General features: G+C 38.6%; 1 protein-coding gene across 1 annotated transcript; it reads right to left on the bottom strand.

The window, feature by feature from the left end:
• Window positions 1–936: 936 nt before the first annotated feature.
• tacr3a (tachykinin receptor 3a) lies at window positions 937–24,798 on the bottom strand. Its single transcript, XM_005949988.2, has 5 exons — window positions 24,110–24,798; window positions 20,834–21,031; window positions 19,920–20,070; window positions 5,465–5,661; window positions 937–3,646 (listed from the first exon to the last, which is right to left on the bottom strand). The coding sequence occupies exons 1-5, from the start codon at window positions 24,475–24,477 to the stop codon at window positions 3,313–3,315; spliced, it is 1,248 nt and encodes a 415-aa protein (XP_005950050.1). The 5' UTR covers window positions 24,478–24,798; the 3' UTR covers window positions 937–3,312.

Raw genomic sequence — 24,798 nt, forward strand, 5'->3', positions numbered from 1 at the left:
ACCCCCAGATATTTACATGTTGTACTACTATCAGTCATTAAAGTCTTGTTGTACCCACTGTCTCTTTCAGCCTTTGTAATCTGCTTCATCTCCAGATGATCGTTTGTTTGCACTCCCTGCCTACGATGTAAAAAAAAAAAACCCTCCTGTTTTTAAACTGTGAGATTATGATCCGATCAACAGAGAGATACCACCACAGACAAAAAAAGTATCAGCTGTCTGATGAGTTTAACTCACTTTTCATGTAGACAGGTTTTTCTTTTTACTTGACTGCTGATCGTCGCATCAAATGCTGCAGCCGAAATACTGAAGACTAAGTAACAAGAAAGAAGTAATCAAGGAAAGTTATCTCAAATGTTCTGCTTTGATGACAAAACAACCGGAAGCTAAAAGCTCCTGCTAAGCACATAAATTTTAAAGCATTTTTTAGATTAGACAAGCCATGCGGTAATGATGCTTTGAGGCGGCAGAGAGATGAAACATATCCAAGCGGCACAGCTTGTAACTGAAAACTTTAGGGGATTGAGACAGCAGCAGATAGAATTTCATTTACTCATTCTCAAAACAGCTAAACACTATTAGCCAGCTCCCTGTGAAAACTCAATAAGCTACCTCAAAGCTGTTTTTTGTCACCTTCAAGTTGCCTTAATACTGTTATTTTTTTTCCCCTTTAGCCAAACTCATACAGACTTTACTACGCCCACAAGGCCTATCACATTTACTCCCCTGTGATATCTGTCATGAAGGCAGTTTGTAGACCCACTTATAGGTTTATATCATTTTGAAAAATTGCATCAACAGCTTTGAATGGTCCCCTTGAGAGATAGAAGGCAGATGAGTACCTGGCACTGAACCCCCTTTCCCCCCACTGTAATAAATTTGTCTGGTTTGTTAAACACTTCTATATAACAAGACAGAGGACACAACACACACTGGCTGTTTATTAAAGTTGAATTTAATGTTAAAATCTGTAACATTGTGCTGTCGATTTTTCCTTTCATAGGGACTGATCTTTGCACTGGATTTCACCATCAGACAGAAGCTGCTAAACCACAAAATAGATGTGAATTATTGTTTAGTAGCTGCAGGCACCAAAACTGACATAATGACAGAGAGTAGAATTAAGGTCTGTGCTGTGCAGCGATTATGTCTGCAGAGAGTAATGTTTAGCATTACACATGCATACATCAAATATAGTTTGACGTGTTTTTAAATCTCTGATTGCCAGCAAGTACATTGTTTCTCGTTTATTTTTTGTGCTAAGGTGGTAGCCCACTTCTCAAAATTGAGTAAGCTAATTTTTTACAAAAGGACATGTTTAAATTATTGAAACACTCGGGCTTACGTCGACACAGAAATTCATCACAATAATGAAAAGATAACGCAAGATGAGTAATAAAGCGCAAACAATCTTGTAACTGCAAAATCAAATGTTGCAATGTACTGTATGTGGCAAAGCAAACTGCACAAAACATTATTCTTGGATGCAGCACAGCACAGTAATAATCTTTTGTATAAACGAACAGTAATACTGAAGTTTTCTGGCTATCTTTTGTAGTGGTTTTTTTTTTTACATTTAACTTCTTTTTAAAAATTGCAATAAGTCACAGCTACATTTCATCATAAGCATATTCTGTCACTTGTAAACACTCATAATGCGACGAAGAAGACCAATATACAATAAAGCTACAAGCAAATATATTAGTACTCACCACTGCAGAGCAATGAGAAATCTTTTGGAGGCCTTTATATAAGAAATGTGATATCGAATTAGAAAGTTATTCATTCTCATATTAACAAATTACTCGACATTTACCAGGAATAATAATTAAGTGTTTAAAATATAGTATACTGCTTTTACACCAAGAAGAAAGAAAGAGACCCATGCTGAAAGAAACTTTAAAGACAGAACAAACAATTTAGTCACCGCTGAACAGAGAGAGGCACACACCGTGCTGTACATTCAAACAAACACATTATTTACACACAGAAACAGCAAAATACTTTGATTAATACGTCTCAATATTTAACCAACCTCAATAAAAATGATTGGACAACTTAAAAATGCAAAACACTAAAATGCACAGCATATATGTTTTCACATTCTTTGAAAATACTTTCATGAGTCTATTAACATTCAAATCTCTTTAGGATAATTAAGGACATTTGTGTTGTGTTTGTATGGCTGTACCTTATGGTTGATTTACAAAAAAAAAAGTTTTTTTTTTCTACACTATGTGACAGCTGAATATCTGTTCGCTATGTGTTAATCAACATGGAATATAAATGACAAAATACCAAAACTGTATTTAGCTTTGATCACAAAATCTATTTTTTTTTTTTATTCCAAAGCTTGGTATGTTCAATAGGAAACCAAAACTATGATTATGCTTGATTACCAAAACAAGTGACAAATCTAATCTCTTAACAGCAAAATCTATGAATAGACCAAAAATATGAAAATTTTCATGTCTGAGACTTGATGAATGCTGAGTCAGTGAGGATCTGCCACAGTATGCTTCCACTGTAAACTGTAAATGCAACACAACAGAGGTTGTCGTACTGCTTGGTGCCATCTCAGCACTTGATGTTCACACAAGCAACAATTTCCATGCAACACAGGGAAACAGCGTTAAAACAGCAGTGGCACCGGTAGCGGAACAACGCTATCCTTATATATTGCACGTCACCATGCAACTTCCTGTATTGTTTTCCTTTCACTTGACTGAAAAATATAAATAAAACAATGACGCCCTAGCTCCTAGATGGCTAGTTTGCGTTCAGTAAGCTCATTGAGCTGCCTGTTTATTGACATGGTGGAAATGAACTGGATTTCTCCTCTGGCTTATTGTAGGTCACCAGGAAACAGTTGCATAACCAAGAGTTACACACAGAGCCATGTAGTGCTAGAAAGAATTCCATCAGCAGCTGTTCCGCTGGTGACTCTCTGCAGCCACTCGTTCATGGCTTCTCCTGAAGCCATTAACGCCCATCCTTTGTGAAGTTCACAGCTGTTATGGGGTGAAATAAAAAACAGGCTTTTGATCTGATCTCCATCAGAACTGAATAATTTTATCATCAACTGAATGAGCTGTACAGATGGCTGTGTTTAAATGCTTCTTACAGTGTTTTGTATCAAAGGGTGAACTTGAATGAACAAGAGTTAAACTTTTTGCTCTCAGTATTTCTATTTCTAAGCTAACCAAGCACCGTGCGCACTTTTTTGTACATCTGCGGTGTAATAATGCATGCGTATAAAGCTTTACACATGGAAATGTTTTGTGGTACACACACATCTGGAAATGCTCATGTTCAAGGGAATTCTTCAGGCTGAGCGCTGGGAGCGCTTCCATTTTGTGTTTTCACAGCGGTGTCGCTGCAACCAGCAATCTCTGTGTGCCGAGAAGTGACGTAGCTTCTCTTCCTACCAGGCAGGGAATGCTTCCTTCCGGTGCCACCTACAGCGCTGCCATCACCTTCAGCAGGGTCATAAACTACCACCATGGTGTTATCCATCCGTGTCAGTGTGTACATACTGCTCTGGCGTGTTTGGGTTAGCCGTGTAGAGCGTAGTTCCAGCTCGTCGTAGCTGGACACCTTAATAAAAGGGCACCAACGAAATGCTTGCTTGAAGCCTGCTCGAAACCTGTTGTAGTGAGAGAAAAACACATGACAAAAAAATGAGTTCATTTGTCATTTAATTGGCCTTTATTTCTGTTAAATCTTGCATAATTTCTTCTAATTGAAAAAGCAAGTGTTCCCCTCCTTGGCTTGTAAATGAACCACCGTATGAGGTGAGGAAGGCATACAGCAAACTGCTTTCTGTATCACTTGGTTATTGTTGTTCTCATAAGCCAATTTGTGTCTCTGTGTTTTGAATGTTCTATTCTCAGTGACCATGGTGGCAGGCTGGTCTGCAATGCATGAAGGAAATTGTTTTTCTGCATAGTGAGGTGCAGAACAGCTGGCTCTGTATCATCCACTCATCCATCCATCTGGAGAATGCTATCACTCTCTGAAGTCACCAAAACCTTTTATAGAAATGCCTTTTTGGTCTATTTTTCATTTTTGAATTCATCTTTGGCAGAGTGGTGGCACCGTTGAGACAACTGTTTCTGTTTCTGGCACTTGAAAGTATCTCCACTTTTGACTGGGAGAAACTAGTATCAGCATCAGTATATGTGCTGTGCAGATTTAAATACCCTGTCATTTGAGTGGTAGGGGTTGTGGAGACAGCTGCTCCAAAGAGCCTCTGAGAAAACTACCAAGAAGGTCATTTTTCTCCTTGGTGAAGAGAGTAATGAGGCCACTGAATTTGTACCTGAGAACTATAACTGTCCCAAGCCGGGACTGAGTGGTGGTAACACAAACATCCTCTAGTCCAACCCTCAGGTACCCAATGACCTATCACTTGCCGAAGCTGCTCTTGAGGCCTGGCCACGACTCAATGTGGCCACAAGTGGATCATGGTCATCAGTGATGAGAAGATCCGACAAACACATCATCACCCACCAATCTACACTGATGAGTTGCTTGCCCCAAGTTATGTGTCTAGAATGCCAAGGCTCACACTGGGTAAATGCAGGACAAGGTTGTCTGAGAGGCCAGTCAGTGTTGAAGCACCTTAGGACAGTGTCTGCAGTTGGCTTAAGATTCAAGGGCAATTCTGATGAGTTTCAAGACACATATTATGAGTACGCTCTGTATCTTATCGACACAGACACAGGGTCATGTCTTCATTTTCACCTTTGCCTTTAGTGGGAAGTGAAGAGGTGTCTGTCATTATTAGTAGGGATGCTAGATGTGAAGCTGCAATGTAGTTGTCTGTTCTGCATTGTTGACCAAGTGTGGCTAGGATAGCAAATGTTATTTTGGAGGTAGCATTCCCCCAGGCAATAGTATTGCAACTGATATATTACTACTGAAACACAGCTACTTGAGTTAGCTAACAGTTAAGCATTAGCTGACTTCTTTATGATAAGTAGCTTATGATGCTTCTTGGATAGAGAAGCTTACTTTGCATAGCTAACATTAGATAACACTGTAGGCCTTCCTAGTCATCATACAAATGCACTGAGGGAATGACAATCCCTTAACTGCTTTCATCTCAATATAAACAACAATCATTATGGGCGCCGGTTTAGCTCAGTCAGATGAGCAGGTGACCATATGCCGCGTGCCTTAAAACGGCCACCCCGAGTTTGAGTCCGACCCGTGGCCTCTTGTTGCATGCCTTCCCCTCTGTCTTTCCCTCCGCTTTCCTGTCAGTCTTCGCTGTCTATCCAATAAAGCCAATGAAGTTAAAATGCCAAAAAATATATTGAAAAATCAACTCATTATGTAATACAGGTGTAAAAGACCTTGAATGAATTCCCTCATGCATCAGGTGCCTTTGCAAAATTAGTTGCACATTTGTTGTCTCGTTAAGTAGCAATGCTAAATTAGCAACACTGTTGTTACCCACCTGCTGTTGAGGCAGCAGTAGATGATGGGGTTGTACATAGTGGAACTCATTGCAAGCCACATGATCGACAGGTATACCTGCTGGATGTACTTCCATTTGCTCAGAAACTTGTTGAGACCTGTTGCAATGAAGTAAACATGGTATGGCAGCCAGCAGAGGGCAAACGTCACCACTACAACAATCATCATCTTAACCACCTGAAACAGAGAGAGTGCAAAATGATGAAAAGCATAGATAAATGACAATCATTTGAAAGAAGAATACGGTGCACATAACTTCAGTCCAAAAGCAGGCAAATTATACTTTTATTACTGTAATGCTGTAATAGGAAAGCAGGATAGCATGTTCCAGTTTCACTGATTTAATATCAATTCCACATCTGATCTCAATCTACAGCATGACTATCACACAAATACGTGAAACACCAAATAATTAGTACCAAAAATAACTCTTCTGCCAACTCTGTTATGGGAAAAGAGATGCTAAAATTAACGTTAAATGTCCCTGGATCAGACTGAGGCAATAACAATTCCTTAATTGGCCTTACTTCTGCTTTTTATACATGGAAATGGAGTAATGCTAATAATAATAATAACAATAATAATGTAATTCAGAATTTTTTCAACTGAAACATTTCATAAAATCATTTTGAATTGAATGACATTTGAAGAAAATCTGGAGAAATCTGTCATGAAGATCATTACATGGACTCAAGAACACTGTCTGTGAGCACAGTTCACAGATTAGCCATACATGAACATGATTCAGAAATGCTGTCATCTTCTCTGGACCAAAGCTCATTGAAAATGGACTGAGGGAAAATAGAAACTGTTCTGTGGTCAAACAAATCATAATTTTCTTCTTCTTCTTTTTTTGAAAAATAGACTCTGCATTTACCAGACTAAAAACAAGAGACTCGTTATGACCATTCAGTTCAAAAGTCGTAATGGAATTGACGGCTTAATAGGCACCATCAATGCTGAGAGGTATTTATAGGTTTCAGAATAACAGCACAACTTCATAGAAGAACAGTCCAGGTGCTGAACTGCCTTGCCTGCAGTTCAATTCTTTCACAAACTGAAAACATTTGGAGCATCACAAAAATTTAAACAAATGAGAAAGAAGACCCAGGACCACTGAGCATCTAGGATTCTGTATCAGTCAAATGTTTTAGCATGTTTATATTTCCCCCAGCATTCCAGTTTTTCTTTTCTCTTTTATCTATCTCTGTTTTGTTGATGTGTTACTTCCCTTGCCTTCCTTGTTTCTACTTCCTGTTTTAGTTTGGTAATTGCGCTTCTTTGTGTGTTTGTCCTGTCTTTTTTCCAGATAACTTCAGATCATTGAGCTATTGTTTTTGTTTTGTTTTTTCATTTTACCTACAGCTTGGGTATGAATGCACTGTTTTATCTTTTGTAAGTTTATTAAATTCCCTTTGTTAACTGCATGCCTTTCCACTTTTGCGACATCCTGCATTTGGAACCATTTAAGAATTGAATCAAACCATATCAATATGCCCATTTTAAACACGCTACATTTATTGAAAAATAAAGGTTAATAAAAATCAAGTCAGAGGAAAACCTACTTTTTTGCCTGACCGATGGCAGTTCAGGCAATTCTGAACTGCAGTGGATTGTATCTGGGTGGTTACCAGGAACAAAATCTCCAATACTTTGTTTCTTCAGAGAGAGGCTAGAGAGGCACCATGAGCAGAAAGCTTTGCAGATACAAAACAGACATGCCTGAGTCCTCCCTGAAATCTAAACAAAGTCTTGGAACCCTTTGTTTTGAGTATATGTTTTAAAAAGAAGTTTATGGCATAATACAAACTATGCGGTAAACCTTACTAGGTGGCTGCTGAACAGGGTTGAAACACTTAGTTGCTGTTTTATTTAATGACAGTGTCTACATTAAATGAAGCATGATACCCAAAAGATATAATACAACTTAAACAAGTCAAAAGACCAATAAAAGACCAGGAACGCCTTGTGTGTGTAAGTATAAATGTTTCCATTGCATGTACAATGATCTGTAGCAAAAGAATCCTCCAGCGGTGTAATTTATGGGGAAAAGCTGAGGGGAAGGTTTTGACTCCAAAGTTTATTTTACACTAGATTATTTGTAGGACCTCTCTACATTTATAAAAGGCTGGACATTTTGTTTGTGTGTCACAGAGCCTTGAAAGGATGACAGAAGATAAAAGAGCAAGACATAGTGGCAACGATTGCTTGTATCCATTTTGATTTCGAAGGTGTTTACTGATGGTAACTACTACCATTTATATCTTATTAGACCATAAGATATAAATGGTAGTAGTTACCATGCTGTTATTTATTTATTATTCTTGTCCATCTTTTAGTTGTGTTTGACTTTCTTGCATTGCCTATGGAGCCAGTTTTCAAAACTATTTTCTTCCTTTAAAGATCTTTAAAACATACAGTCTTTTAGAATCATTGTCAATCTCTCTGTGTTTACCAGCATGCCTTCTGCCCCTCATCTCGAACTGGTTTGAGTTGGCAGATGGGTGCCCCTTCCTGAGCCTGGTTTTGTCAGAGATTTCTTCCTGTTAAAAGGAAGCTTTTCCTTGTCACTGTCTCCAACTTCTTGCTCACAGGAGGTCATCTGATCTTTGAGGTTTTCCCTGTATCATTTTAGGATCTTTACTTTACAATATAAAACACCTTGAGGTGGCTGCATTTGTGATTTGGTGTTATATTAATTATATATATGAAGTAATTCACTTGAACTCGATTGAGCTGAATTGAAATGCTTTCAGTGAACACTACAGGAACAGCTGTTAAAAATCTTGCTGCACTTTTTGATTTCTTGCGAATATACCTTGGAAGGCAAAGCCAAACAGGCACTTCCTCTTCAGGCTAAACATGTTCATAACTTAACAGAACGACAGACACATTTGCTAAATTCTATTATTTTGTTTAAATGGTCCATATTTGGACGGCCAGAAAACGTAATCACACAAACTTAAATATTTACTTTAAGAAGTATGCTTTAAATAATAATAATGAACTATTATGTTAACAAACATAATATTAAAGGGGGAACAGAATATAAAGCATTTCTTTGAAGATTAGGTATCTGTACCATTGGGCATCAAACAAAAGTACAAAAAAGCACCTTTTTGGTAAATGAGTATAGGACAGAGTTTGTTTTTCAAGCTTTTACAGTAAAATGTAGTCCACAGTGGTCAACATTTGGTGTGCAGTAAAAATAACCCACAGTCCCTTCCTTATGCAACTATGGTCCATAAACAATATTAAAAAGGATATTCTGTGACGCACAAGAGACTGAAACAAATAATGGCTAGAGTGCAAAAGGTTTATTTCTACATACTCTACCTTGGGTGTTTTGGAGGTTATTGAAAGGAAAGAAAATATATGGGGACAAAGGGCTTATTCTGTCTAGCAGTGTACTCAAATGAGCTTTGAATTCAAAGTGACATCAGACAATATTAGAATGAAAAATTGAGGACAAACAGGGGCTCATACCTAAAATCATATGCTTTGTAACAGTCATGTTAAATTTAAGTGAAATCCAGCGAAAACAATAAGTAAGATGTAACAACAATTATTTAAAACCGAGCTCACAGTATTGGCAGTAATTTAGCACCAGGCTACTTATAAAGGCAGCAACTGCAAGAGTAAAGTATTCAGTCTAATATTCAAGCAAGCACTTTGACAAAAGTGGGAAGGAAAAACTCCCTTTTAACAGAAAGGAACTACTGGCAGAACCAGGATCAGGGAGGAGCATTTGGGGTGAGGGGAGGAAGAAAAAAGGATTTCAGTCTAATACCAGTATTTAAAAAAAGTCATCTAAAACACACACACACACACACACACACACAACATAAACAACAACAAAAAACAAACAAACACACTTAGGACTATGAGAAATTAGAGGCAGTAGTTCCATATTATTGTGTTCTACGTGCTTGGTTTGATCCCAGGAGGAGACACAAATCCATCTGCACTGGAGGCCTACACTACGAAGCAGCATTTCATCTTATCCAGGTGACTCTTGGGATTAATCCTGGGGCTTCTGTAACATGAAGGTGGCTTACCTCGCCATGTACATGGATATGTAATTTATGCTTGGAACAGGTTAAGTTCCAGATTAAAGATATTTTTAACCCTACAAAAAAAAGAAAGAAAAAAATACAGTTTTGTTATTCTACTGTACAAGCAGTGACATTCAACTATTTGTACTTGTGGACTGTGTATCACAGGTAGACTAAGCCTTTGAATTCTGTCTTTGTATTTATTCTTTACTCCCTCTCAGATCATTAAATAGCAGTATAAGTAACCTTAAATTTTTGTCCCCCCAGCCTCTGCTTTTTGCTGTCTTGGCTCAACACTGAGGCGTACCCATGCCATCTCAGAGACATGATCTCACCAGCATGTCTTGGAAATGCCTGAATGAGTCATTCTATATAGATGCCTAAACCACCTGAAATGACTACTTTTGATCCGGAAGAGCGGCTGCTCTTCTCTGCTCCTTAGTGACTGAGCCTCACCTTATCTCTCAGGGTGAGAACAGACACTCTTGAGAGGAATCTAATTTCCCCCACTTGTATCTGTGATTTCATTCTTTATATCACTATCCACAGCTTATGGCTGCACATCAGCCAGTAAATTGACAGCTTTGCTCTGCTCTGCAGTCACCGTGACAAACAAGTCGCTCAACGACGAACTGAGGTGCTTGTTGTCAATCATCTGCTCAACACTTTCCGCACTTGTGATCAAGGCTCCTAAATACTTGAACTCCTCTTGACATCCAATCTAAAGCGCATATATATGTATTATTTTATATTAAATATATAGATAGATAGATATAGCCTCTTAACAACTAACAGCTTATTGCAGTAAATCTACCCCATGCAAAACATAATTGAGAAATGTGTGTGAAAGACTGAGTGAATTCAGTTCAATTTAAAGAAAATTGTTTTTATGGGTACGATCATTTTCCTTTAACAGCAGGGTAGCAGGAAGGCAGATGACAAAACATAGGAAAAATCTAAGGAAAATCATACGATTTAATCAGTGTCTAAAATTTGGACTCAACATATTTTCTCTGGTTTATCTTGAGAAAAGATACTAAATACTTTTGAGACAGCTACAAAAGACAGTCTGACACCGGCAGTTACTATCCTGTAGGGCCCTTTTGTCTGAAGAGGCCAGTGCAACACTCAAGTCATCAAATCCTCATGGTCAGGACCTTGATTGGTTATTTGATGCTGGCTTCAAAAGCCGCCTCACTGTGCTAATGAAGAAAATCAGCGTTTGATAATGGAAAGACTGCATTTTAACCCATATCTTGATCTTTTACTAACGCGATTCAATAGCGTTTTCTTCTACAACTAACCAAAACTGCTAATTATTGCTAACAGGAGCTAGCCTTCACTGGACAAAAATACTTTTCTTTTTAATCATAGTTAAGACTTTTTGTCCAGTGATTTTCCCAACTTAACCTAACCTCGGTAAAATGCTATTCTAGATTATTTCCAAACACACTAAGAGTGCAGAGTAGTACTCCTCTATATTGAAATGAACCAACTGAGGTGGTTTCAACATTTACCTCGGATGCCTCCTAGGCAATGTGCTTTAGTCTAACTGAAGGAGGCCCTGGGGAAGACATGAGTGGACATGGAGTGGTTATATCTGTTGGTTGGTTTGGGAATATCTCAGATTTCCCAGGAACACCAGAGTAGAACGGAACCGGCTGTTCAAACCCCCCCAAGGCTGCCCGCTGGAATCGCAATGGAACGAGGCGCGACCTCTCACAACGAACGTAATATGGTCAACACCTTGGAGACGCTTACAGCTGCTGTGAAGGCTCAAAACAACACCATTGAGCGTATGGGGGGATACATCAAAGAGAGGCATGCTCAAAATGGGACCCTTGAGCGACAGTTGGAAGACATCGTGGAGCGGATCACTGCAGCTGTGAGGTCTCAGAATCAAAAGAATGACAACACCATGGAACAGAAGTTTGATACCATCATGGGGAGGCTCGCGACTCTCCAACGGGAGATTGAGAGACCAGTGTCAGAGTGTTAAAGAGCAGCCTGAAAATTCTCCTGGGCTGCTCGCATGGAAATGAACAAAACCAACATGAACATTGCGGATCCCCATCACGGCGCCAGCTGCAGGCCCAAGGCTGGAGCCGAACAATCACTCCCTGATAACGACTGTGTTACGGCTATTCTTCCCATCCCATGCAAGGACACCTGGATTGGCTGGAGGACTGTTTACTTAGCCTGATAGGCCGAAGGACACTGTCTCAGCTGAACTATGGACACGCACACACATACACTTACACTGATAGGCACTCACTCATCCCCCCTCCCTTTCCAACGCCTTCGATGCTTGTTTCCTGCGAGGGAACACGGCGGGTCTGTGTGCCGCGCTGGAATGGTAGCGCTGTGCAGGGCGGCTGCTGTGTTCGCTTCGGATTACTCCTCACCCCCCACCCACCCCTGTGGCTTGTCATGTCTTCACAATGTTGTGCTGTGGACATTTATGTGCTTTTTTGTGCAGAGGAGTTTTTTTGTTTCCTGTTCTCATGCTGTCCTACCATGGAAGCACAGCATGAGTAGGGGTCTCTTTTTTTCCTCTTGTACTTTCCCCATTGTAGTGTACATTTCAATGTTTTTTTCTCTGATTCTACCAATCTCCGACCTGTATCCCCATGTAATGTTTGTGCTATATGTGTAAGGTCGGGGGGGGGTCCCATTTCACTGCAGGGCAACCTGCATGTGACGAATAAAGCTTTGATTGATTGATTGAGTAGGTTGTTGCAAGACAGACGCAGATGAGCAGCAGAAGACGAATATCTGGATGGATGTAAAAGGAACCCAGTGTGTTCAAATATGACACTAAAGCCTTCTGACCAAACATGTGTTTGTCTAAGAGTAGAATCTCAAGTGTTTGTATTCAGTATTACATCTTAAAAACATTGTGTTAGTCAAGCCTAAATTGGCATACAGTAGCATTCCTGTGAAACCTTTAAGCTATTTTATATCAAGACATGTAAAAGGGACTAAATGAAAGTGGTCCTTTCTCACTGAATATTACATTACATGCTGTATTGCAGGCGTGTACTTGGTCCCCTGTTGGTGTGAAACTTGTAGAGGAAGAAAAGCACAAAAATATGTTGCTTGCAATGTGGAAATCAGCCTGAGGAGCACAGAGTGGGAATCAAATGTAGCACAGAGTCCAGCACCAACATTAAATTCATATATATTTATATCACATATATAGGTTATATACATAATTTAACTGCAAAAACAAAATTAAGCCAAAGTGAACATACTAACTGAACCTTTCTTTAAAAATCTCCATTACCACAATATTTCACATCTAAATAAAATGAAAAGTGGGAAATGTGCAAACAAAAATGGGACATTTTGATTTAATGCTCAGTTCCTTTTGAAAAAACCCAAAAAGTAATAAAGCTAGTGAGATATGAATAATTTAGAGTTAGACCGTAAACCACCAAAACAGTCTTGGGGTTTGCCCTAACACTGGACTTCATTAAGCTAGTAAATAACCATACATTACTGAGCATGAAACTAAAATGAGTAATGCTTCGTGTGGAACAGATATCGCCAAATAGTGAGTTTAAATAAAACACAATATTGATTAACTGATTAAGCAACAGAGAAACTCATTCAGTAAAATGAAAAAATGAACAAGAAAATAATGATTACTAATGACCTAGAATGAAGTTTAGATATTAGCAGCTGTGAGAACTATTAGTATATAAACAGTAAAGCTTTAAAGCAATAATATTCATAGAATAATGTAATAATATATTTAATTACAATAATAATAATAAACGATATTTTGAGAGCAGACAAACTGTAGATAAAAGAAAGGGAGACTCAAGGTACCACAGGGTCTAAGTAGAAATCTACCCATGATTTGTGCCTGCAGTGAGGGCTTCAGCTGGAGTCCTTGTCAAGGTGTGAGGCCGATATTTAATTGCTGTTTTGATCAGTCACTGACGAGAAGAAAGAGTGTGACACACCTTAAGGTCAGCATGCACTCAAAAAATAAATAAAAAAAACAAAGCAGCAAAGTTATATGATATTATTAATGACCTTTAATAAAGCTTTTGTAGCATAACCCTCCACACTGACTGATGCTTGTATGACTGTCTCTCTCAGGCCATGGATCAACCCAGATGGGATTAAAACATTTCATTATTGCTGATGTTAGTGTTACACTTGCACATGATACAGGTTAACACTGCTGTACTGAATATCTACAAATAACTCATCTTGTAATGTAATCCACACTGATCTTTACCTTCTCACATATCATTCTCAAGACTCTACCAAGAAAGAAAAACTGAGCACAAACTACCTTAAAGGACTGCACGGCGGTCTTGCGACAGGTCACTAGTGTTTCATGTGTCAGACTGACATTTTCAATGCACAGCCCCAGGCATGAGCTTAAAATAGAGTACCCATGGTGCTGTGATTGCAGAAGAATGGATTAACTCAAAACAATGCAGCAGTGTGAATCCACTTTTCATCACAACGATGAGAAATGATGCACACAATCAAGATTTCTTTTATTGCTTTGTCTCATCTCGCAGACCTGTTGCACAGGAAATCTATTATTAGGATGAAAAATTACAAAACTGAGCTTAAATGTGTCTTTTTTATGTTTGGTTCAAACAAACAAGACACTGTCAAATCATTTCTGTATTTATTGGGTATTTTTTATTGCAGTTTGTTTGTCTGGTCCAGACTAAAATATACACTTGTATTTGACTTATGTGAGGTCCCCCTCAGGTTTTGCATGAACCATAATTAATATTTGTTACACATTTCTTTCACTGAGTTTGAACATTAAGTTTCTAGATGATAACATTAACATGTAGCTAAATTTTTAATATGTCAAAGCTTTACAGAGCTAATATTAGTAGATATACCTCGTCTTTAGTACTAAATAGCAGATCTTGCTGACCTAACAAACAAATTAGATTGTAAACATGGAAAAAAAATCATAGCTACAAACAACTTTCATATTAGCTTTGTCATTTATCATGTTAATTAGCATGCTGATTGGCGCTCAGGCAGAAGACCCACTGAAGGCAGTTTGGCATTAGAAAGATGTGAGCAAATCATGTCATGAGATGCTCCAGAAATGCGGTGAAAAAGAAAGACGTGATTCGGCAGTTCAAAGTATTAAGATTCATTCAAGCGAAGGTATAATTTGGCTGATGATGAGGACATTGTTTTGCTAGATAATTTTAAGTAAGTGAGCAATTTATCAGGTAGTAGGTATTCTCCTTTTACCTCTGCTTTAAAGATGATATATTGAGTTACACATTCAAGGTCACTGGTTCAGTTCCAGCCAGAGGAACAACTCCACTTTATGGGTGTGTAGAAACTCTGCCAAAGCAAACCTGCAGAGCTAGTCCGCTGCAAAAGAACCATCTTGTAAAAGCTGAGGAGTTGACAGCAATGAGCAAGATGCAGCAGCTGCGTTGTTGTCTGTACGGTGCTATAACACCCTGCTGTTTGTGAAATTATGATGAAAAAGGAATCTATGTTCATGGATGTGAACCGTTACCGGGGTTTTTTGTCAATTAATATAAATTTATAATTAATATATGTAAGTAATAAGAATTTTTTTTCGGATTAAAGAGGAAAGTGTTACCAATAACAACAAGGAAAATAAAGGTTTTTTTCCTTTCTGAGATAAGCTACTACACATAGTTCCTGTGGTAGTTTACTTAATCAGTTTCATCCAGATTCAGTGAAACGTCTCGGACAAAACAGGGAAAAGACATACATGCTTACGTTATGATCTTTGTAGTAAGATGTCACTATAATTTCTTTTTGCACTGAAACATTCTCTCAGATTAAGCCTGATTAATTGTAAGATTACATTAAATCTGCAGACTGTATAACAAACAAACAAAATAAATTCAATCTGTGTTGTTGGTTTATGAGCAAAATGACAGAAACATGGTTACAGGCTTGCAACTTCCCAGTCGCACAGTAGACCAGCCCTGACACATCCTTTTTTCCACTCTAATGTAAAACAAATATTAAGGGCCATAAATTGGCTTGAATTTTTTCCCTGGCCTGTCTGAAAATAACGTTTTAAATTTGTATTTCCCCCTTCATGATTTCTTTCTTTTTTTCTTTGCTTTTTTTTTCATATTTGTCACACCTACATGTTTCAGATCACCAAATAAAATTTGGTATTACAGACAAAGTTAACCCAAGAAAATGCAAAAGGTACTTTGTAAATGATGATTTTTTTTTTTTTACTAAGGAAAAAAAGCTTTCCAAACCTGCCTGGCATTATGTGACGAAATTAATTGACCTCTGTTATTAAATCATGAATTACCTGTGATTAACAACATTATATTTGGAAAGCTGAATTCACTTTCACTAGCCAGGCTCAGGCCAGACCTGTTGATTTAAGAAATCACTTAATTAGATGCTGTCTAACAAAGTGAAATAGGCTAAATGCAATAAGCTGCCAAGCTTTGCACAGTCATTTATATGGTTTAAGGGGCAAATAATTTTTCATACAGGAAGGTTTTTCTCCTTAACAAATGAAATTATCATTTTTTAAAAATCGATTTTATATTTACTCTAGTTATCTTTGGCTATAGTTAGAATTCTGTGTCACTGTGGTCAAAGTGAGCTGATATGACTGAAAAGCTCTGACAACAGGATGTTTTTACTTGCTCATTCGTCTAAGAAGTTAGAGGGACATTTATTTGGTGTAACATTTAGAAAAAAGCTTTTATTTTATTTTACTTATCATAACATAACTTGTTATGTCGAATCAGTCACATATTATTTAACCTCATTCTCCACTTACACAACTGTAACTGTAAATAACAGCAGTTTGCAGACTAATGACTGAAATAAGAGCCGTGCAAATAACACAAGTTCATTTTTTACACTGTATTCATCCTGGGTCTGTTTTCATTTATTATTTCATTTTTAAATTCCAACAATTAAGTAAAATTGTATTCTTGGATGTATCTATTTATTAGATTTTATGTTACAAAGTTAGGAAAGCTTAAGTCGAGCTAAGTTGTGCTTGATGTTTCCTTACACATAAAACAATCCCAGTTTCTTTCTCACAGTGACGGCCACAGTTGATTATTTTAACACTAGTTTTGGTCCAGCACGATGACCATGTGGCAGACAACGCAGAGGGCATCAATCAGAAAAAGAAAATTGTGAGTGATTCCAGAAAATATTGAACTGATTCTACCTGATGTTTTTGTGTTTGCTTTCATTTTTTAGCACGTTTATGGAGCTAATCATGTTTATTGTGCAGTGAACTGACTGCAAAGCTCATGGTCAGCATGCTCAAAAAAAAGTTAAACTCATACACAATGCGTACTGACAAGCCTTTCCACTGTGAACCCATTAAATTTAATTTGCTCAGAATTAATAAGTAAAACTAAACTGGGACACAGCTAATGAGCCATAGCTTTGTTCACTAATACCATGAAGAGCTGAAAGCAATTTAAGGTCAACTTGGAGTTGAGTTTCCTTTAAAATGGGCTCACAATGCACAGTTTGACATCTTCTATGCACATTGTCTATAACACTTTCATAAAGGCGACACAATCCTTTAAAACATGAAAAAAACATGAAGTCATTTTAGGAACAGGAACCCTGACACCATCTGCATTTACTTACTCAAATGAGTTATAGTTATAGTGTCTATTTAGCTGTAGACACAACAATATTTCCATCAGATTCATTTACATTTCTGTGCCAGTCACCAAGCTGATTTTTTTTTATGAGTTTTCAAATTGATTCGGCTCACTGAGCTGAATATATATATTTATTTATTTAGTATGTTTTGCCTGGAGTACCATAAAAACATTAGCTTGTAAGCCTGGTGCTGTTCTCTCCTTTGTGTAATCTATTCTGACCAGAGACTCAGAGCACTGTACTCTCAACCTGCATGACATTCATGTGCTCAGATAAACACACTGTACCATGTAAACCAGCAATGAGAACAGAACAGTGCTTCATCAATTACAAAAAACAAAAAAATTAAATGGTAAAATTAAGATTTAAACAATTCTGCTCTAAAACAAGTGAAGAAAATATATGTCTGGGGTCAAATCTGAATATGTCTATGTACAAAACCCCGATCAGACATATCTATCTATCTATCTATCTATCTATCTATCTATCTATCTATCTATGTATGTATATGTATATATAAAATTACAAGCACATCATTTAGTAAATGTAATGACTGTTCTACTGTTGAGTGGACCTTACATCTCCTCCAGTGATTTCCAATCTATCCAATATATTTACCTTTATTAGTGTTGTCTGAGAAAAGTAAATATGTTTTGTTCTTTCATAGATATAATTTTGCTGGCACCGTGAAGACACCGTGAAAGGCATTAATAACAGATCATGCCTGTTAGCAAATAGACATTTTATTTGAAGAAGAATTAAATGTTTTTGACAAAATTAGAAAAAGGTCCAAAGCTAAACCAAAGCATAATCGGTGTGCAGCAGCATTAGCTAGATAATAGTTGTGGGTGAGCCAACAATGGTTGCTTTTTTAAAATGCCTTTGTAGTGGGGCGTGGTCTGCGGTGCGGCTGCAGGGAAGGCGGACGCACCTGAGGGACATCCCCAATTGTCGCATAAAATGGAAACTGGGTCCTGTCTTTAAATTGTTGTTGTTGGTGTCTCTCCTACACTGTTGGGGAACCCCCACCGGCGTTCCCCAACAGTGTAGGAGAGGGGGCCAGCAGAGTGGGGCCAGCCAGGACGCAGCCTGCCTTTGCGCCCATACCCACTTCTTGGGTGGGAGCACCTGGAGCCTTGCAGGTGCCTGCACCTGCTCCAGCTCCCCGGAGGAGGGCCGCAGAGGAACCATTGTGTCCTCAACCTGTGCAGCCAGAGCTGGAGGTGGAGGATGAGGCACGCAAGCAACCTCACCAGCCGGAGGTGGAGGATGAAGTGAACGGGGGACCAGCTCGGCCTGAGCCCAGCGGTCCGGGTGACGGAGGGACTGGCCGTGCCACCTGGTACAGCAGCGTTCTCACTGGAGTCTGTTGCACCTGCAGGACCTGCCAAGCTGGAGACAGAGGTCAAAGTGTGCGGGAGTCCTGCCAAGCCCAAGGTTGGCATGCTGTTTGATCCAGCCTCTCTTCCATCAGAGGCCGGCGTGTTGTGTGGTCCTGCGTGCCGGCTGCCTGCCGAGTTGCCAGGCCTCACAGCCACGACTGCTGCGCTGCCCTGAATTGCCACATGTGTGTCCCCCGGCCCAGCTCCGGGGCCACCGCTGGACAAGTGCGTGGCCCCTGGACCCACCTTGTCATTGGCGCCGCTGGATACTTGGGCGGCGACCTGAACAGACACATCCCTGTCGCTTGGGGGTGGTTTGGCAAGATGGCCTCAGTTGGGCGATGGTAGTATGTGGCATGGCGTGGTCTGTGGTGCCGCCCCTGTGGCTGGTCTCTACATCTGTCTAACTGGGTCCCCAAAAAAACCACCCAAAGTACAGCCAATACAAACTTATTGAAGTGAGACTAGAGCAGACTAGCAGATATTTAAAAAAACAAAACAAAACATAGAACTATGAAACGTATACATAGTCCAAGTTAAAATTGCATTAAAGTACAATTTCCAATAATATTTATTTTATAAATAACTGAATATATCCATATGGATACACGCATTTGTTATACAAATATGGGTCTATGTGGGTCCTTCTAACCTGGCTGTAATCTGTACTTTAAAAATATTATGACAAACCTAATTTATCACAATCACCTCTACAGCAGTTTGAAGATCTGCTTTGTGTTATTTTCTCTCTCTCTCTCTCTCTCTCTCTCTCTTTTCTTTTTGTGTGCATTTTTTTCAGTATTTTAGGCAATTGAAGTGAATGACATTTTCAAAATTAATACCCACTGGTTGGTTGGACAGTCACTGGAGCTACAGTCATTAGAAGAAAAGTGCTACATCAATAGCCTTACAGCAGTAATCCATTATTTTTGACAGCAGGCAGCAGAACAAGTTACCTGTGAAATATGGTGTGTTTTAACAACAGCTGCATTCTCACAACTTTAAATTTTCTAATGGAGACTACAAGGTTAAAATTATTTGTCATCCACTTCCACTGGATGTTTATTCCAAGGCAACGCTACACTAACCATGGCATGTCCAAAGAAGTACACAAAATAGGCCCAGAGAAAATAATTAAGTTTGGTGGCAAGGTTAGGTTATAAAACAGAAGCAAGATGAAAGTACTCTGAAGCTTCAGGATTCTCAGTGGCAGAAAAATACTTATTCCCATTTCTCTGCCTTTAAGCATTCAACAATTATCACATTCACAGTTGCAAATTGGGTTCCCATAGGTCATATCTTGATTTTTCAGATGCTGGTGTATTATTTCCCCTGTAAGCCCGCTTACCTTCCTTTTAGCCCGGAGCTGTCCATGATAGTTATCAGACGAATCTCCAGGGATCTCACCACCCCATAGTGTCAGCCCCACTATGGTGTAAGTAATGCCCATCACCACTAAGGGCAGCAAGTACACCAGGACTGTTACTATGATATGATACCTAAGAAGAAAGTATAAAAATTGTCAAAGAAGTGGGAACATTTAAAAAATAATCATACATAATTCACACATAGTATATGTTTCATGCTGTATAAACATGTCCACCTCTGTGCTCTTAGTTCCTGTTGCAACTGAAAAATGTAACATTCTGGGAACACTTGCACTATAATCCCAAATGACTGCACTTGGTGCTACCTTCCAGAAAAAATAACAAAAGACAATAAATTAACAAATTGTTTTGGTGTGTTTACTATATTTTGTATTTTTTGAATGCTTCTCTATTCTTATTTACCTCTGAAAAAAAAAACATAATTTCTCTGGAATGCTATTTTTTACTCTCATAATGCTAATGAATACGACAGTAAACAATGCAATATTTCATATTTTGCCATTTTTCTGACAATGGCACAAGTTTTCATCAGATGTAGTCATAGGGTTTATGTTTTCCAAATACTTGCAATGTCTTTACCTTTTAAACAAAACTACCACTGTACAACTATATACTTACAAAAATTAAATCATTATGTTGTAAAATCGCTATTTTTTTGCTGAGCTTAGCACACATAATGCTCAAACAGGAACACTACCCTGTAGTGTTTCCAACAATACTGCTCTGCTCTACTTTGTTTAAATGTACAGAGTGATGTTTAAAATGAAGGATGGGATTTATTACTTTATTTCATCTTGCTTGTATTATTTGTATAAGTACATCCAACACATTCAAACATCAGACATAGCAGAAAAAACAGATAAATCTTTCTCACATGAAGGAGTCATCCTTCCTGTTGGGCCAGGCCACATAGCAGACAGTCCTTTGGGGTATGCTTCGGATGGTTTGGATGGTTGAGAAGTAGCAGAGGGGGAAAGCCAAAACTATAGCTAGACTCCAGATACAAACAATAACCCCTGTGGTGACCTTCGCTGACAGTCGAGGCTTAAGAGGATGGATGATGGCCATGTACCTACAGCAAAGAGGTTAAAAAGAGAATTCTGTGTTTCTATTTAATTGCTGACGTACATGTCAGAGTTAACACATCCTTAATGTTATTATTTTGTCTTTATTGCAGTTACTTTTTACAGATCGTAACATCTCAAAATTTGTCTTCAAATCAGTGGTCGTTATACACTCTGAAGTTGTTTCATGTCAAGGATTTTAAGAGGACTCAAGAGGCGAACATGAAACAATATTTCACAGTTCAAAAGTAATTATTTGAGAAAGTGTGAAATTTAAAAGATAGCATCAAGTCTATTTGCTGTATGCAATAAAGAAAAAAATTTCTCTTACCTAAGCATTTAACTTCAACAAGCTGCTGGAATATAAAGTATAATTTTAAAGTGGAAAATGTCACTAATGCACAAGTGGAATTGACTGAATCGCCCATTAAGTCAACTTATGATTCAACAACATTTTCAACATTAAAAATATACCTCATTTTCTACAAGGCAGTCTTGTATAAGTCCAATTACATGGGGGTGTTTGAATTTCGGGGAAGCTGATGGATTATTCATTCCTAAAAAGCTGTGATGAGATTTTGTTTGACTGACACAGTGAAACACTGACAGGAGATTACCATCTTCATGAACTCAGCTCAGGATGTTACATGATTTTCAATAGGCAATCACAGGGGCTTAGAGCTGCTAATTCAATCTTCATAGGATGGTAAAAAAAAAAAAATAGGCCTTGTCCTTTCACTCCAGTGACCACAACCCTCTCGGGGATAACAGCAAATTCACCAGTAATTGTTTGGAACTTATTGCTTCTCACTGGACCTTGTTAAATGTGGAATCAAGTATGTTCCAGAGCACAATGTCAGCTGATGGAATGGACTTGCAGTGAGCAAACATGAAAAACCTAAATAAAATAACACAAGTGTACACCTTTTTGATATCTATCGAAGAACATTTAGGGAGACAACAGAACTGGGTGTGACTCGGAAGCCTGTCATGCCTGAAGCTACACAGGACAGCTTTTGGAAAGCATATTGTTTTGAAGCTATGTCACAACACTGTTTTATTACCAAGTAAACATTCACTCAATCACCAGCATGTGCTTAACTAGCAGAGATTACCTCAGATGAAGAGTTCAGACCAAATATAATGTACAGAGGTACATTTCAAGTGCTCTCTCAAAAGTCCTCAAGGGAAAGAAAAATGTGTAATCAGTCTGCAAACCTCACTTTAGAGTATCACAAAGGAATCATTAATTGTTATTTGTACTTAATCCTTACTAGCCATGGTTTTCTATTCATTTTTTTCTTTATATTGTTATCATTTGAACAACATTGCATTTTCTTTAGTAAAAGCTATGTTAAGTGTTCCCAATTAAAGCTATTTAAACAAAGAAAATTAAATTGTACATAAGCTTTTAAGAAATTAATTTCTGTTACAATATTGACCTCCAAAATATAATTAAATAATTATATGAGGTATGAAAAATTGTTTAAAAAAAATGACCACAGGGACATTGTAAAATCTTCAGTGGTGTTACCTTTCACACAGAAACCTGTTTTCTTTTCTTTCCACTGCCCAAGGAAACACACTTGGCAACTGAGAGACTCAGCAGGAAGGACAAATTCACAGATGATCATGAACTGTGGCCTCATGCCATTTCAAGACATCAGAGCGGAGACAGCACCATACTGGGGTTACGAAAAGCATGACCGGAGGTTACATCTACATCATCTAGGTCATGCCGATGTTCTCTTTCTCTGTACACAGATGACAAATTGAATGGACATTGTGGACCAAAAATATAAAGGCATGTAAGTTGTTGTTGAGAGAAGCCAAAATGAGCACGGCCTGAGGAATTACATTGTTCCATTTGAGCGACAAGAAGAAGCACTGGAGGAAGAAAACACCTCAGACAATAACACAACGCACTGTGACACGTGAACGCTAGCTGTAGACACACACTGCACTTGCTTGCAGCTTTCACATGATTTTGTCTTTTCATTATGTTCAGCCTGTGGCTACTTCTTTCATCAGTTTAATCCCTTTATTCAAACATTATGATGTATGATGGTCCACTGATCAGTTTCAAAGCCCTGGTGATAGTGTTGACTGCATCCTCACATTAATGGAAAGCACAAGGGTTGTCAGAGAGAAAGACCGCAAACGAACCAACGGAGAAAAGAGGACGTGTGAATGAGCAAAGAAAAAAGAAAAAAAAGGAAAAGATGTGCATGTGACAGAAAGCAAGAGCCAGAGCGTGTAGGAGGAAAGGGCAATCTTTTCTAGGGTGTTGGCATACACAGAGTCATTCACTGCAGCACAGACTCTGTCCAAAACAACTGTTTCAGTCTGATTCACTTGCATTGAAATGTAAAACTAAATCTATGAAACAGGCTCAAGGTGTATGAGATGGCAGTCACCCTCCTGAGGAACTGCCTTTCCAATACAATTATGCAAATCACGACTTGACTACTCCATTGGGAATTGGGAAAAAAACAAACAAAAAAAACGTGTAACAGCAGGGACAGAGAGTGGGAACAAAAAAGGACAAAGATGAAGTTGATAACAGAGGCATCAGACTAAACTGGTGAGGACTCCAAATCAGTTTCTATAAGGGAACAAGTTAATACATTCATTTGCCTTGCAAAACGCATTTTGACTTGAAGCAAGATATTACACTGATTTTAATTCACATTCCCACAAGTGCTGCTTGAACTCAGGGTTGAAATAAAATGATCCAGATTAAAGTGTCAAGGTTATCTTTCATCCTGTGTGTTTTCTAATATTCTATTTTTCTGATTATTAGTTGCATTTAAGACTGTGCACATAAGTGGGATATATTCCCATTGCTGAATGAAGGGTCTGAACTCTAGTGTTTGTATAACATCCTCACACTGAGTGATTATTTGTTCCAATATTGAAAAAAAAAATGAAAGAAACTGATTAAAGGCTGTTGTTAAACCTAAAATAAGACCTTAATCAATTTACCTGGTGACCAATAAAAAACGAATTGGTGTATGAGGTGCATGTGGAGCAACAGACCATTATCTGTTTAACTTTTTTTTTTTACTGCATCTTATAAAACCCACCTGTCCACAGCTATTGCCGCCATTGAGTAGATGCTTGCAAACACAGATGTGACTGGAAAGAAATTGTGGAATTTGCAGTAGGCTTCCCCGAAGTACCACTCCCCGTGAGCGGCATAGATAAAGTTTATTGAAGTATTGAAAGCAGCCATTGACGCATCCGAAAACGCCAGGTTCAGCAGAAAGTAGTTTGTCACTGTCCTCATGCGCTTGTGCGCAAGAATGATCCATATCACAATTAGGTTTCCAAACACCGCCACCGCCAGCACGAAGCTGTAGGCAACAGACCAGAGAGCGATGCGCCATGGCGGCTGGACGAACTGGTTGGTGTGGTTCGTCGTTATGTTGGATCCGTTATATGAAGCCGTCATCCTCTTCTCCGTTTCCCCTGATGTTGTAAAGGTTTCAGTTGTTTCGCCAATATGTTCTAGGCGCACAGCTGGATTGGCAAGAAGGATTTTCTTACATGCGCCATAGCGCGCAACTTAAACACCCCTAACAAGATCCCCGTTTGTTTGATCCGACATGCACGTCTCTGCGCACAACTAATAAAACGCAGTGAAACTGTGTGTGGAACAAGTAAATCCCAGTGTTTGATTGTGCCTATGAATGCGCAGCCTCTCCTCCAGCAGCAGGACGCCGTGCGCGCTCAGTGACGCACAAGTGGCACAAAGTGAAAAAAGATTGATTGA

Source organism: Haplochromis burtoni, unplaced genomic scaffold (assembly GCF_018398535.1).
Source record: "Haplochromis burtoni strain Fernald_Lab_line unplaced genomic scaffold, NCSU_Asbu1 Contig_730, whole genome shotgun sequence".
NCBI classification, from domain to species: domain Eukaryota; kingdom Metazoa; phylum Chordata; class Actinopteri; order Cichliformes; family Cichlidae; genus Haplochromis; species Haplochromis burtoni.